Source organism: Oncorhynchus gorbuscha, linkage group LG16, assembly GCF_021184085.1.
Source record: "Oncorhynchus gorbuscha isolate QuinsamMale2020 ecotype Even-year linkage group LG16, OgorEven_v1.0, whole genome shotgun sequence".
Classification (NCBI taxonomy): Eukaryota; Metazoa; Chordata; class Actinopteri; order Salmoniformes; family Salmonidae; genus Oncorhynchus; species Oncorhynchus gorbuscha.
This window is the reverse complement of record NC_060188.1, coordinates 84,277,019-84,293,783: the sequence shown is the minus strand read 5'-3', so window position 1 is coordinate 84,293,783 and position 16,765 is coordinate 84,277,019. Positions and strand designations below refer to the sequence as shown.

The window sequence follows — 16,765 nt, the reverse complement described above, 5'->3', positions numbered from 1 at the left end:
CAATTTTCTGGAAGCTTGCTTCAGAGCTCGGGTATTTTCTGTGTACCAGGGAGCTAGTTTCTTAGGAGAAATTATTTTAGTTTTTTGGGGTGCAACTGCATCTAGGGTATTGCGCAAGGTTAAATTGAGATCCTCAGTTAGGTGGTTAACTGATTTTTGTCCTCTGGTGTCCTTGGGTAGACAGAGGGAGTCTGGAAGGACATCAAAGAATCTTTGTGTTGTCTGAATTTATAGCAAATTTTTGATGTTCCTTGGTTGGGGTCTGAGCAGATTATTTGTTGCAATTGCAAACGTAATAAAATGGTGGTCCGATAGTCCAGGATTATGAGGAAAAAAATTAAGATCCACAACATTTATTCCATGGGACAAAACTAGGTCCAGAGTATGATTGTGACAGTGAGTGGGTCCAGAGACATGTTGGACAAAACCCACTGAATCGATGATGGCTCCAAAAGCCTTTTGGAGTGGGTCTGTGGACTTTTCCACGTGAATATTAAAGTCACCAAAGATTAGAATATTATCTGCTATGACTACAAGGTCCGATAGGATTTCACGGAACTCAATGAGGAACACTGTATATGGCCCAGGAGGCCTGTAAACAGTAGTTATAAAAAGTGATTGAGTAGGCTGCATGGATTTCATGACAAGAAGCTCAAAAGACGAAAACTTCATTTTTTTTTATCAAGGGGGGAAAGAAACAGCGAAAGTCAGTGGTCAAAAGCTGAAAATTATCATTGATACAGGCATTGGAAGGAATTTAATCGGAGAAGCCATGTTCAAGTTCGTGCTGATGTGAGCTAGACCTTGAAACAGGTCAACATTCACAAAGCCGCGGGGCCAGATGGATTACCAGGACGTGTACTCAAAGCACACGCGGACCAACTGGTAAGTGTGTTCACTGACATTTTCAACCTCTCCCTGACTGAGTCTGTAATACCTACATGTTTCAAGCAGACCACGATAGTCCCTGTGCTCAAGAACACTAAGGTAACCTGCCTAAATGACTACAGACCCATAGCACTCACGTCGGTAGCCATGAAATGCTTTGAAAGGCTGGTCACGGCTCACATCAACAGCATCCTTCCGGATACCCTAGACACACTCCAATTCACATACCGCTCCAACAGATCAACAGATGATGCAATCTCAATCGCACTCCACACTGCCCTTTCCCACCTGGACAAAAGGAACACCTATGTGAGAATGTTGTTCATTGACTACAGCTCAGCGTTGAACACCATAGTGCGCACGAAGCTCATCACTAAGCTAAGGACCCTGAGACTAAACACCTCCCTCTGCAACTGGATCCTGGACTTCCTGACGGGCCGCCCCACAGGTGGTAAGGGTAGACAACAACATGTCTACCACTCTGTGTACTCAGTCCCCTCCTGTACTCCCTGTTCACCCACGACTGCGTGGCTAAACACGACTCCAACACCATCATTAAGTTTGCTGACGACACAACAGTGGTAGGCCTGATCACTGACAATGATGAGACAGCATATAGGTAGAAGGTTAGAGAACTGGCAGTGTGGTGCCAGGACAACAACCTCTCACTCAATGTGAGCAAAACAAAGGAGCTGATCGTTGGCTACAGGAAAAGGCAGGCCGAACAGGCCCCCATTAACATCAACGGGGCTGTAGTGGAGCGGGTAGAAGAGTTTCAAGTTCCTTGGTGTCCACATCACTAACGAACTATCATGGTCCAAACACACCAAGACAGTCGTGAGGAGGGAACAACAAAACCTTTTCCCCCTCAGGAGACTGAAATACTTGGCATGGGTTCCCAGATCCTCAAAAAGTTCTACAGCTGCACCATCGAGAGCATCCTGACCGGTTGCATCACCGCCTGGTATGGCAACTGCTCGGCATCTCTCCGTAAGGTGCTACAGAGGATAGTGGGTACGGCCCAGTACATCACTGGGGCCAAGCTTCCTGAAATCCAGGACCTATATAATAAGCAGTGTCAGAGGATAGGCCATAATATTGTCAGAGACTCCAGTCACCCAAATCATTGACTGTTTTCTCTGCTCTGCACGGAAAGCGGTACCGGAGCGCCAAAGTCTAGAACCAAAAGGCTCCTTAACAGCTTCTACCCCCAAGCCATAAGACTGCTGAACAATTCATCAAATGGCCACCAGACTATTACATTGACCCCCCTCTGATTGTTTTATACCTTGCTGCTACTCGTTGTCTATGCATAGTCCCTTCACCCCTACCTACATGTACAAATTACCTCAACTAACCTGTAGCCCTGCACACTGATTCAGTACCGGTACCCCCTGTATATAGCCTCGTTATTGTTATGCTATTATGGTACTTTAATTTTTATTTTTTTTTACATTTTCTCCCCAATTTCGTGGTATCCAATTGTTTAGTAGCTACTATCTTGTCTCATCGCTACAACTCCCGTACGGGCTCGGGAGAGACAAAGGTTGAAAGTCATGAGTCCTCCGATACACAACCCAACCAAGCCGCACTACTTCTTAACACAGCGTGCATCCAATCTGGAAGACAGCCGCACCAATGTGTCAGAGGAAACACTGTGCACCTGGCAACCTTGGTTAGCGCGTACTTCACCCGGCCCGCCACAGGAGTCGCTGGTGCGCGATGAGACATGGATATCCCTACTGGCCAACCCATCCCTAACCCGGACGACGCTATGCCAATTGAGCATCGCCCCACGGACCTCCCGGTCGCAGCCGATTATGACAGAGCCTGGGTGCGAACCCAGAGTCTCTGGTGGCACAGCTGGCACTGCAGTACATCGCCCTTAACCACTGCACCACCCAGGAGGCCTTTTTTATGGTACTTTTTATTATTTTAATTTTATTTGGGTAAATATTTTCTTAACTCTTCTTGAACTGCACTGTTGGTTAAGGGCTTGTAAGTAAGCATTTCATGGTAAGGTCTATACTTGTTGTATTCGGCGCCTGTGACAAATAAAGTTTGATTTGATATGACAACGACAGCCAGTTCTCACAGTAGACAGTATACTGCAAGCAATGCAAGGCGAGAACGTGTTTGCAAAACTGGATACGAGAAAAGGATTTTGGCAAGTTAAACTAGCCCCAGAATCAAGAAACCTGACAACATTCATCAGGATGCTACAGATTCAAGAAAGTTTGTTTTTGGATTATCAAGCACACATGAGGCCTATCGGATAGCCATGGACTTCATACTATTTGGATTACAAGGTGTAGTTTGCTACAATGATGATGTTGTTGTCTTCGCTGAAAATGAAAATGAACTGGGTCAGAGACTAAGGAAAGTCTATCAAAGATTCCAAGACAGAGGACTGACACTTAACAAGGAAAAATGCATCTTTAGTCTAAAGCAGATTGAAATCGTTGGACATTTAGTCACGGCAGCAGGGATAAAACCAGACCCATAGAAAGTTGAGGCTGTAGGAAGAGCACCAAGACCAGAGAATGCAGGAGAACTACGTACTTTCCTGGGGAAATGTGGACTTCCCATGAAATTCATACCAAACTACGCAAACCTCTCAGAAACACTACGGAAGCTGATCAAAAAAGGACAAGAGTGGGAATGGAAAATTTAGAGAAGTGAAAAGAGCCCAGAATAGTGAACCAGGTCTCGCATACTTCAAACTTGATGCACCAACATTAGTGATTAGTGATGCAAGCCCAGTAGGACAACGGTAACAGAAAAATTGATAGAATAAGCCAACCACTTATGCAAGTCGTTCACTGACCCCTACAGAGAGAAGATAGTCTCAGATCGAGCGGGAAGCTCTTGGATGCATGTGGGCAGTAGAACACTTCATAAATGTTCTATATGGAGACAAGTTTGCTTAGATGTTGAAAGACTGATCAGAAATTGCTCAGCTTGTGTGCTAAACCAGTCACTGCATGAAGACCAACCACTTCAACCACCTGAACTACCACCAAGACCCTGCATTAAACTAGGTATTGACTTAGTGGGTGGTAAGCCATGCTGGTTAAGTTTGCCTTGAATTCTAAATAAATCACAGACAGTGTCACCAGCAAAGCACCCCCACACCATAACACCTCCTCCTCGATGGTTTACGATGGGAATTACACATGCAGAGATCATCCATTCACCCACACCAAAGTATCATAAAAACACAGCGGTTGGAACCAATAATTTCCAATTTGGACTCCAGACCAAAGGACAAGTTTCCACCGGTCTAATGTCCATTGCTCGTGATTCTTGGCCTAAGCAAGTCTCTTCTTATTTTTGGTGTTCTTTAGTAGTGGTTTCTATGCAGTAATTCGACCATGAAGGCCTGATTCACACAGTCTCCTTTGTACAGTTGATGTTGAGATGTGTCTGTTACTTGAACTCTGCGAAGCATTTATTTGGGCTGCAATTTCTGAGGCTGGTAACTCTAATGAACGTATCCTCTGCAGCAGAGGTAACTCTGGGTCTTCCATTCCTGTGGCAGTCCTCATGAGAGCCAGTTTCATCATAGCGCTGGATGGTTTTTGCAACTCTACTTGAACTTGAACTCAAATTCTTGACATTTTTGGTATTGACTGACCTTCATGTCTTAAAGTAATGATGGACTGTAATTTCTCTTTGCTTATTTGAACTGTTCTTGCCATAATATCGACTTGGTCTTCTCCCAAATAGGGCTTTCTTCTGTATACCCCCCTACCTCGTCACAACACAACTGATTGGCTCACATTAAGAAGGAAAGAAATTCCACAAATTAACTTTTTAGAAGGCACACCTGTTAATTGAAATACATTCCAAGTGACTACCTCGGGAAGCTGGTTGAGAAAATGCCAAGAATGTGCAAAGCTGTCATCAAGGCAAAGGGTGGCTATTTGAAGAATCTCAAAAGTAAAATATATTTAGATTTGTATAACACTTTTTTAGTTAATACATGATTCCATATGTGTTATTTCATAGTTTTGATGTATTCATTATTATTCTACAATGTAGAAAATAGTAAAAAAATAAAGAAAAGCCCTTGAATGAGTATGTATTCTAAAACTTTTAACCGGAAGTGTATATGTTGAATGTAAAATAAAATAATTTAATGTGTTAGCTATTGTAACAGAAATGTTAGAAACAGGAATCAAATGTTATTGCTAAAGTTGTGGATTTTAAATCTAACTAGGGAAGGGATTTAGAATAGTGATTGGACTATCTGTCACGCCCTGGCCATAGAAAGGCTTTTTATTCTCTATTTTGGTTAGGCCAGGGTGTGACTAGGGTGGGCGTTCTATGTTATTTTTTCTATGTTCTTGTATTTCTTTGTTTTTGGCCGGGTATGGTTCTTAATCAGGGACAGCTGTATGTCGTTGTCTCTGATTGAGAACCATACTTAGGTAGCTCTTGCCCACATGGGTTTTGTGGGTAGTTATTTTCTGTTTAGTGTGGTTTGCACCTGACGGAGCTGTTTCCTTTGTTCCTTGTTGTATTTAGTGGTCAGTTTATTAAAATAATGATAAAAACTTACCACGCTGCATCTTGGTCCTCACCTTCTTCCACCAACGGTCGTTACACTATCACAATATTACCTACTTCTTAAAGTGATGAAGACAGGTCTAGAACAAGAGAATCAAAATGGCTTTGAACTGTGAGACCTAGAAGAGTATTAGTTGTTATTAAAGTGAATTAAACTTCTTAGCGACAGGATCCACAACACAGGAAGATGCATATGAGAACGCATTAGGTAGAAATGTTTTGCAGAACACAAACATGGTTGAGTGGGTATACCTGAGTCCATGTTTGTGCTCTGTGTGTGTGTGTATTTTACATCTGACTAGAAATTAAGGAAATTATTTAAACAGAAAAACATTTCCTCATGTGTGCTACCTACAGTTGAAGTCAAAATTACATACACCTTAGCCAAATACATTGAAACTCTGTTTTTTTGTACAATTCCTGACATTTAATCCAAGTAAAAAAATCCCTGTTTTAGGTCAGTTAGGATCACCGCTTTATTTTAAGAATGTGAAATGTCAGAAAAATAGAGAATAATTTATTTCAGCTTTAATATCTTTCATCACATTTCCAGTGGGTCAGAAGTTTACATACCCTCAATTAGTGTTTGGTCACATTGCCTTTAAATTGTTTAACTTGGGACAAACGTTTCAGGTGGCCTTCCACAAGCTTCCCACAATAAGTTGGGTGAATTTTGATCCATTCCTCCTGACAAATCAAATCAAATATCAAATCAAATCAAATTTTGTCACATACACATGGTTAGCAGATGTTAGTTTAGTTTAGTTTATTTTATTTTTACAGGGACAGTGCACATTAATCAACGTTTCAGTAAGAGTGCCGGTTTTAGCCAGCCGGCTAATTTTCAACCGCAGTCCCTGGGCAGGTTATTAAAAACAATTACATTTACGTCATTTAGCAGACGCTCTTATCCAGAGCGACTTACAAATTGGTGTATTCACCTTATGACATCGAGTGGAACAGTCACTTTACAATAGTGCATCTAAATCTTAAAGGGGGGGGTGAGAGGGATTACTTATCCTATCCTAGGTATTCCTTAAAGAGGTGGGGTTTCAGGTGTCTCCGGAAGGTGGTGATTGACTCCGCTGTCCTGGCGTCGTTATAGACAATAGCACCATAGAACAAGAAAGACATAGCAACATAGGACAAGCAAGACATAGCATACAGACAGAGCAACATAGAACAAAAAGCAGCAAAACAAAATTCATAAAAGCAACAAAGTGTTTCCACACCTCACAAGCTACAGACAACAGACAACATGGAAAGCGGCAACACACAGCTAGGGACCATGTTCACAAATCTGATTGACCTTTAGCCAGGTCTTCAAACATTTTGTGAAAGTGTGATATGTGGTGCAGTTATGTGTGTCTGATGGCAGTGTATTCCAGACATGGGAAGCTCTCACAGAGAATGCAGATTTACTAAAGGTGCTTTTCCTTAGGGGAACTATACAGTCACCTCTCATGGCAGACCTTGTGGATCTGCTGCCATATGTCTGGGTTTTCTGTTTAACAAAAATATTGAGTGGAGGGGGAGCCAGGCCATTTAGGATCTTGAATACAAGACATGCGTCGGTGTATTGCACAAGATTTTCCCAACTCAAGAGCTCATGCTTTCTAAGGATGTGACAATGATGATGGCTATTGGGCTTCCCATCAAGCACTTTGAGAGCCTGTTTGTAGACAGACTGAATAGGTTTTAATGTTGTACAGCAAGCTTGGGCCCAACTAGTCAAGCAGTATGTTAGGTGGGGGAGTATCATAGAATTGAAGTACAGTTTTGCTACCTCTGTAGTCAAACAATTTCGTATAAATCGGAAATTAGCTAGGTTGAATTTGGTAATTTGAATTACTTTTTCTCATGCTTTTTAAAAGAGAGGTTGGAATCAAGTATGATGCCAAGGTACTTAAAATCGGATACCACCTGGAGCTTCTCCCCTGACACATAGACATCTGGTTAGTTAGTGCAAGTGTAGCGAAATGCTTGTGCTTCTAGTTCCGACAATGCAGTAATAACCAACAGGTAATCTAGCTAACAATTCCAAAACTACTACCTTATAGACACAAGTGTAAGGGGATAAAGAATATGTACATAAGATATATAAATGAGTGATGGTACAGAGCGGCATAGGCAAGATACAGTAGATGGTATTGAGTGCAGTATATACATATGAGATGAGTATGTAAACAAAGTGGCATAGTTAAAGTGGCTAGTGATACATGTATTACATAAGGATGCAGTAGATGATATAGAGTACAGTATATACGTATACATATGAGATGAATAATGTAGGGTATGTAAACTGAGCTGGTGTAACTGAGTCAGGTTTGACCAGAGGACATTTCTCCAAAAAGTACAATCTTTGTCCCCATGTGCAGTTGCAAACTGTATTCTGACTTTTTGATGGCGGTTTGCACTTTTCGCACCACAGTACATTCATCTCTAGGAGACAGAACGTGTCTCCTTCCTGAGCGGTATGACAGCTGCGTGGTCTCAGGGTGGTTATACTTGCATACTATTGTTTGTTCAGATGAACATGGTACCTTCAGGTGTTTGGAAATTGCTCCCAAGGATGAACCAGACTTGTGGAGGTCTACAATTTTTTCCGGAGGTTTTAGCTGATTTATTTAGATTTTCCCATGATGTCAAGCAAAGAGGCACTGAGTTTGAAGGTAGGCCTTGAAATACATTCACAGGTACACCTCCAATTGACTCAAATGATGTCAATTAGCCTATCAGAAGCTTTTAAAGCCATGACATAATTTTCTGGAATTTTCCAAGCTGTTTAAGGCAAAGTCAACTTACTATATGTAAACTTCTGACCCACTGGAACTGTGGTACAGGGAATTATAAGTTAAATAATCTGTCTGTAAACAATTGTTGGAAACATTCCTTGTGTCATGCACAAAACTATAGTTTGTTGTGGAGAGGTTTAAAATCTAGTTTTAATGACTGTGTGTATACTTCCGACTTCAACTGTATATCCCCCCAATAGAATCCCCATACTTTATGTGTTATGGGATTTTTTAAATGAATAATGACTAAATTATGTATACATTTAACGTAGAATTATAACAAACAGAATTCTACCCTGTCTTTCTAGTAGTGTTAAATAATGTTTGTTCTTTAGGAAGGGGTTATGTAGCAGGTATATCTCTCTGGTCACCCCCAAAACCAATTCTTTCTTTGGCCGCCTCTCCTTCCAGTTCTCTGCTGCCAATGACTGGAACGAACTACAAAAATCTCTGAAACTGGAAACACTTATCTCCCTCACTAGCTTTAAGCACCAACTGTCAGAGCAGCTCACAGATTACTGCACCTGTACATAGCCCACCTATAATTTAGCCCAAACAACTACCTCTTTCCCTACTGTATTTATTTATTTATTTTGCTCCTTTACACCCCATTATTTTTATTTCTACTTTGCACATTCTTCCACTGCAAATCTACCATTCCAGTGTTTTACTGCTATATTGTATTTACTTTGCCACCATGGCCTTTTTTTGCCTTTACCTCCCTTATCTCACCTCATTTGCGCACATCGTATATAGACTTGTTTATACTGTATTATTGACTGTATGTTTGTTTTACTCCATGTGTAACTCTGTGTCGTTGTATGTGTCGAACTGCTTTGCTTTATCTTGGCCAGGTCGCAATTGTAAATGAGAACTTGTTCTCAACTTTCCTACCTGGTTAAATAAAGGTTAAATTAAACATTTAAAAATAGATCTAGGAAGAAATTAAAAGAAATTAATGTATGTGGGTGTAGAAAGAGAATGAAGAGGAGCATTAACCTATGTTTGAACCAAGAATTCAAAGTATGGCACAAACACCAAATTGAGACTCTGCATGCAGAATTCTGCACAAACATCCTCTGTGTGCAATGTAAAACACCAAGTAATGTATGCAGAGCAGAATTAGGCCGATACCCGCTAATTATCAAAATCCAGAAAAGAGCAGTTAAATTCTACAACCACCTAAAATGAAGCGATTCCCAAACCTTCCATAACAAAGCCATCACTTACAGAGAAATTCACATGGAGAAGAGCCCCCTAAGCAGTCTAGTCCTGGGGATCTGTTCACAAACAAAAACACCCCCCCCCCCAGGACAGCAACACAATTTGACCCAAAATTAAGGAAATATTTGACTATGTACAGAATCAGTGAGCATAGTCTTGCTATTGAGAAAGGCCACCAAAGGCAGACCTGGCTCTCAAGAGAAGACAGGCTATGTGTACACTGCCCACAGAATGAGGTGGAAACTGAGCTGCACTTCCTAACCTCCTGCCAAATGCATTACCATGTCAGATACACATATTTCCCTCATATTACGCAGATCCTCAAATAATTCAAAAACAAATCCATTGTTGATAAACTCCCATATCTATTGGGTGAAATAGCACAGTGTGCAATCACAGCAGCAAGATGTGTGACCTGTTGCCGCAAAACAAGGGCAACCAGTGAAGAACAAACACCATTGTAAATACAACCTATATTTATGTTTATTTATTTTCCCTTTTGTACTTGAACTATTTTCACATCATTACAAAAGTGTATATAGAAATAATATGACATTTCAAATGTCTTTATTATTTTGGAACTTCTGTGAGTGTAATGTTTACTATTCATTTGGTATTGTTTATTTCACTTTTGTTTATTATCTATTTCACTTGCTTGGCAATGTAAACATATGTTTCCCAAGCCAATAAAGCCCCTTAAATTGAAATTGAGAGAGAATAGAGAAGAGCGAGCGAGCGCGCGCATCCTCATCGGACGTCATCACTTGTCGCCATATTGGTTCAGGAAGTTGAAAGTAATCAAAGTAGGAATCTGTTGCAGGTTTGCTGCTGTATTTATTCGAATATTCACTTGATCTACACCACAGTTTACGACAGCCGTGTTCATTTATGCATCGGAAACCCTAAAACCATCTTGAGGTACAGAAATTTGTATTTATCTGTTGTTTGGACGTGCATCCAGATGACTTCCCTAACACAGCGAAGTTCGGGCCTGGTGCAGAGGAGGACCGAGGCCTCTCGTAATGCAGCTGCCGACAAGGAGAGGGGGTCCGAGGATGAGGACTACGAGCCACGCCAAGAGGAAGAGGACGAGAAGGGAGACTCCAAAGAAACTCGACTGACGTTGATGGAAGAAGTGTTGCTGTTGGGATTGAAGGATCGAGAGGTATGTTAGCTAGCTATTGTCGTTAGCCTGTTGTGCTAGCGAGCTGAGTTAGCTTGCTAAAGTTAGCTGGTTTGTTTACGTTCTAACCAGCTAACGTTAACTAGTTAGCTAACATAATAATGTGCTATTCCTACATTTAGGTAGTTAACTAACATTACTAGCTGTATTTTCATGTAATATTCAACATTACAACCTGAAGGTTATCAAACGTGTCACTTTGTGGCGTGTCACTTGTATGTCTGTTTTATTTATCCAGGAAGTGTCGCTAACCCTGTGAAGCAATACGGACTCATTACAATGTTTTCCAACAGGGATACACTTCCTTCTGGAATGACTGCATTTCTTCTGGTCTTCGAGGGTGTATGGTCATTGAACTGGCTTTGAGAGGAAGACTGCAGCTAGAGGCTTGTGGCATGAGGAGGAAAAGTCTGTTGGCCAGAAAGGTGAGCACTCACAAGTTTGAAACCTTATATTAAAACACATGTTTGAAACCTTATATTAAAACACACATGTTTGAAACCTTATATTAAAACACACAAGAGCCGGACTTCCGTCTTCACCTGACGATGATAATAGGGCTGTCCCGAACTCGTCATATTTGTAATCTTATCCGTTTACCACTTAATAGGATACTGGTAATTGGATTTACTCACGATCGGAAAATGCTCAGAGCGCTTCTGATGTTCCTTCAATCATTCACACATCATTCACGATCCCGACATCTGAAAGGCACATGACTGACTTTCATAGTCCTAATTATCAACAAAATAGGTTCATAAATAATGCATCATGGCTGGCTACTGCTTCCTGCATTTATTTCTTACAATTTAGTTTGCTCGTCCTAGAAGCCTAGGCTACATTTCACTTTCGAGAGGAGCAAAACTTATCCCAACTTGTAGCCTTTGTCACATTTCTACAATCAAAATGAGCTATTTACATTTTGTAATTTTATTTTCTAATGATCTGTTGCTCAAAAAACATGTCTGGGGGAAATAATAACAAGCATGCACTGGCATAGCTCACTGCATGATGACAAATGTCTTCAGCAATGGAATAGCCTATGCAGACAGACAAAGAAGCCCACAAAACAACACCAAGTAGACTTAGAAAAACAACCATACGGTGGTATAAAGTTAAACGAAATTGATAGCTAGAACAACAATGACTAGCTATGGATTGTGATTCTCTAGTCCAAACAGTTTGGACTGGTGAGTTGATTCCTAAGGTGAGTGAGTGTAAGGGGAGCCTTGCGTGTGTATCTGGGGAATTAAGGGGCGGGAGAGCAGCTTTACCAATGCAATTGAGTTGACGGATAAAGTAATAACCAATAGCAAGAACTTCCATGATATGGCCTCAAAAGTCAACTGAAAATATAACTAGATAGCTAGCCGCTTCTAGCTATCAATCAATCTATGGATTTTGATTCACAATGTTTGGAGAGAGTTTTGAGTGGGAGTCGTAGAGTTTGTGCAAGAGACGTATCTGTCTGGGAAAACACCTTTTCTAATCCAATCATGTCCGTGTCTTTACTGACAGCAGAATCAGCCTGTTGAGGCAGTATTTGGCATGGCTTGAGTGATATGAGAAATTCTGGCTTTTGGCTTTCTCCGATTACAGAAAATTACATTGTTTCCGGCAAATTCCTCATGTCCGTATTGATACTTGTTTTGTCATAATTTACATTTACATTTAAGTCATTTAGCAGACGCTCTTATCCAGAGCGACTTACAAATTGGTGCATTCACCTTATGACATCCAGTGGAACAGTCACTTTACAATAGTGCATCTAAACCTAGACAATAACAACACTCATCTGGAGTGGGAGGGGTTAGAGTCCAAAATACCAATTCGAACATGCCAATTGATGGAATGTCCGAGCTTTGATTGGCAGCTCTGAGTCGTTGCTGATGCATGTCAAATCATACAATGTCTGAATGGGTATTTTAAGGATCAGCTAATCACATGATATGTTATAGCAGTCTGGTGCCCGACTGCAGTCGATGACATCTGAGCCGGGCAACGCAGCCTTGGCCTTCTGTGTGTTTATGCTGACGAGGTTGTCTGACGTGTGTTTTGCGTGTTGCAATGTTTGGAGGACTAGCAGTGTATGCCAACACTAGCAGTGTAAACCTATGTGTGTTTGTGACCTTTTTAAAACGGGTTTATTTTTGGTCAGGTGATCTGTAAGTCGGACGCTCCTACAGGAGACGTGTTGCTGGACGAGGCCCTGAAGCATATCAAAGAGACCCAGCCCCCAGAGACAGTTCAGAGCTGGATAGAGCTGCTGAGCGGTGAGCAGAAATGGATTACTCCCTGTCCTTTTCCTGTTCTCTTAAATCTGTTTATTTTACTGGCTTTCTTCATTCTCATGTAGATTTGATTCAATACATTTGACAGGTGCTCTCACTGTGCCCCCTCCTTTCCCTCTCCCATACCCAGTCCATTTTAAACAAAATATCTTTGTTTTATATATAATATAGGCCATTTACGATTTTGACTTGATGTTCAGGTGAGACGTGGAACCCATTGAAGCTGCACTACCAGCTGAGGAATGTCCGTGAGCGCCTTGCCAAAAATCTTGTGGAAAAGGGTGTTCTGACCACGGAGAAACAGAACTTCCTCCTCTTTGACATGACCACACACCCACTGACCAACGACACCATTAAACAGCGGCTGGTCAAGAAAGTCCAGGAGTCCGTCTTGGACAAGTGGGTGAATGACCCGGGGCGCTTCGACAAGCGTGTGCTGGCCCTGATCTTCCTGGCCCACTCTTCAGATGTGCTGGAGAACGCCTTCGCCCCATTGCTGGACGAACAGTATGACCTGGCCATGAAGAGGGTACGTCTGCTGCTGGACCTGGAGCCAGAGGCAGAGAGCACCAAGGCCAGCGCCAACGAGCTGCTGTGGGCCGTGGTGGCCGCCTTCACCAAATGAAGACCTACCGGAAACAAACAGACGGAACTTTAAAAAACACTACAGGCCTGTGGGGCTCAGAACTCTCATGTTCTGATATGATGATGGAGATGGCAGAGATGATTAAGATCACAGAGGGCGGCTCTCCCTCTGTATTGAGACAGGGCAGTTACCCCTGACCTCTGAGTCACTGTCCTGTCCTCTACCTGGCCAGTTGGTTGACATCCAGTACCCTGTGGGTGTCTCCCAAATGGCACCCTATTACCTATATGGCTCTGGTCAAAAGTAGTGCACTATATAGTGAATCGGGTGCCATTTGGCACGTGACCTTTCTGTTCACTGTGAGACCTTGTGTAACCTTGAGCACTTGTGTCAGTAGCTGGCACCCACACAGGTCTCTGTTCTTCCATTTAGAAGGGACTTTAAAACTGCTAGGCCTTGCTTGACCACAATGGTCCAGACCTACCACCATGATCATCTGACCTGATATGATGACCTACCAGAGGACCTAATATGATGACCTATGACCTACCAGAGGACCTGATATGATCGTACAGAACATTATTTGTTCTTTGCGTTAGTCACTTTGAGGAGGGTGCATTCTACACAAGCTCTTAGACATGACCTATAGACATCGTGTCGTTTTATCTTGCTAATAAATGTTAACCATCTCCAAACCATTTTGCACATTCAACAAGGGATCTGGAAGGGTTTAATATTTGTATAAAAAAAACTAACAGAAAAAATATTGTAACGTTTTATTCCAAGCACCATTTATTTTGTTCAGGGCACCAAACAATACAAACTTTATTCCTGTTCAGTTTTCCTTCCTGTCCCTCTCCATGTACTAAAGTGTTGTAGCTTGTGAATGCCATCGGTTTCAGATTAGTCTCTGCAACTCTTATCATCATATTGCAGATATCTAGACATTGCATGTCTCCTTAACAGGCAAACTGGTTTCGGGTGTTCATGTGTGCAAAGTCATATTTTGAAGAGGTACAGTCTCAAGAAAGAAATTCTCTCAAATCGGACAAATATCTTTGTCCTTTAGTTAGTGTATTGAAAAATATGACTGGATAGGAGTGGAAGCTTCTCCTAAATCAGGCTAATTGTATTTTCTATGGCTTAAAGTGTCCCTATCTGGCAGTATAATCTTAACGCTTTTGATTTTATGCCATATGTATTTTATTTTCCATTGATACATTTTTATTGCTTTAATATAATTCACATTTCATTCAGATTTAGTTGGTCGTCATCAATGGTTTGGGCTTTTTCTTTCCTCTTCTATGCCTGTCTGTTGGTTGTACTGTTCATGGACTCGGTGAGTAGGAGTTGCCCCCAACCATTGAGACGGGGTCAGGTACCATTTGATCCCCGTAATGGTTAACGTTAGGACAGGCGGTAGGGTTATCTGATCCTAGACCTGTGGTTAGGGGTAACTTCTACCTTGAGCATTTGACTCACCTGGAGGCTGTAAAGTGTAGGGATCGGATGGGGATGATGATTATATGGTATGGAGAAACTGATTATGTAGAGTTTGATAAATGAATGTACAGCGTAATAAATGAAAGGGTGTTCTCTATACTTCTGTAGGTTTTTTTTTACTACACAATAAAGGATATTTTAAGTGCCTGAATATAGCACTGTGTAGCTCTCCTGTCATTCTTATCTGCCTTTTTGCATCACAATTCCCCGATGAAGATGAATTTGATTATTTCTATATCATACACACCACTTGGCTGAAACGGCCTACTATCTGCCTGTGACATTATTGAACAACCAATACAAATCATTTCAAAATATTGCAGATTTTGAAAACTTTTAATCGCTCAAGGCACAATTCTTTAAAACAAAAATGAATGTAAGCCTCACATAAGGCATCAAAGCACTTAGAAGTCATGTGTCCATGATCCAAAACATGTCCCCAACAACTGATAATCCTCCTTTGTCATCGTACTTTCTTGTAGGATCGGTCCTGTCAGCTCTGGTTCCGATGTTGGTGTTTGACGTCCATGTGAATGGCTGCCCATCGGCTACCAAATGTCCCAACAACAAACCAGCAGAGGTCCACTGGTTTTGCCATTACACAATGTTACTGATCCTTTTCACTCTCCATTGACATGGTGGGGGGGTGAGCACTGGACACTTTGCCATTGAATATTGGATTGTGGGGCAGGTCCAGGCAGACTGTCCTCTTGACTTCCATCTCAGGTGGCTGCAAATGCACCTCTGAACGACCAGGCGGGACTGAGATAGAATACTATCTTCTTGTTTCTGTGATCTTCACTGAGTGGGTTGAACTCCCTCACTTAACTTTGATTATATTCTTGTAATGTTTTGTCAATATTTCCAATAATTTGGATCTCCAGTCCAGGGTGTCACTAGCGAGGACGTCTCCAACTTTACGCAGCTGATGCGCACAGTCCAGAATGGCAGTTAGATCTGGAGAGAAGAGAAAGTCATAGTTTAGTCAAGCAATTAAACATAGTACAATGTCTCATTTAAATTCAATAGCAAATTGCTAAATTCAATAGCAATTTTAACAAAACTATCAAATGAGCTGTTACGTAATTACCTTGTCCAGTCATGTTGATTTGCGCTTGCTTTCTGTTTCTTTGTTGAGCTCTTCAAGAGTTCTGTTTGTACTTGTGGTACAGAGTAGACTTCAGTATCCAAACGTGTTCAGCTGTGTATGGCTTGTCAGTCAGTGAGAGTCTTCTGCTAATGTCAGAAGTTCACTCCATTATATAGCCTTAATGATGGTGATGTAAGTTGTGGATCCCACCTGTGCTAGTCCCGCCTCCCAATCTCCTGCTGTTTTTACAGTAATTTTCAAACCTATGTTGTTAGACATGTCCTTACAGATTGAACAGAAATCAGATAGGCAGCTGTTTTATCATTGTAGGCTAATTCCCTTGGAAGGAACACAGTGATATGTCCTTGTTTGCATGGAATCAAATTGTGCTATTGTTATTCCATTTGTACAGTGAACTTCAGTCAACGGTTACCACTGACTCACCACATCCTAAAGCTATTGCTTAGGCTACATACATACATACAGTATATTCTATTTTTAGAAATACATATTATATAATTGGTTATTTGTGGGGTGGGCCTAGAAAAAAGGCATACATCCCAAAACTAATTTTTGGCCCTCACTGGGCCTCACTGACAATGGGTGCCCAAAGACCCAAGTTAAGGTTCATAA

The 16,765-nt window shown here is 41.5% G+C and overlaps 1 protein-coding gene across 1 annotated transcript; it reads left to right on the top strand.

Annotated features, from left to right (window-relative positions):
- Nucleotides 1-10,231: 10,231 nt before the first annotated feature.
- On the top strand, nt 10,232-15,197 carry LOC123999931 (Golgi phosphoprotein 3). Its single transcript, XM_046305971.1, has 4 exons — nt 10,232-10,644; nt 10,956-11,087; nt 12,821-12,935; nt 13,154-15,197. Exons 1-4 carry the CDS (start codon nt 10,441-10,443, stop codon nt 13,576-13,578), a joined length of 876 nt encoding a protein of 291 aa, XP_046161927.1. The 5' UTR covers nt 10,232-10,440; the 3' UTR covers nt 13,579-15,197.
- The last annotated feature ends 1,568 nt before the right edge of the window (nt 15,198-16,765 follow it).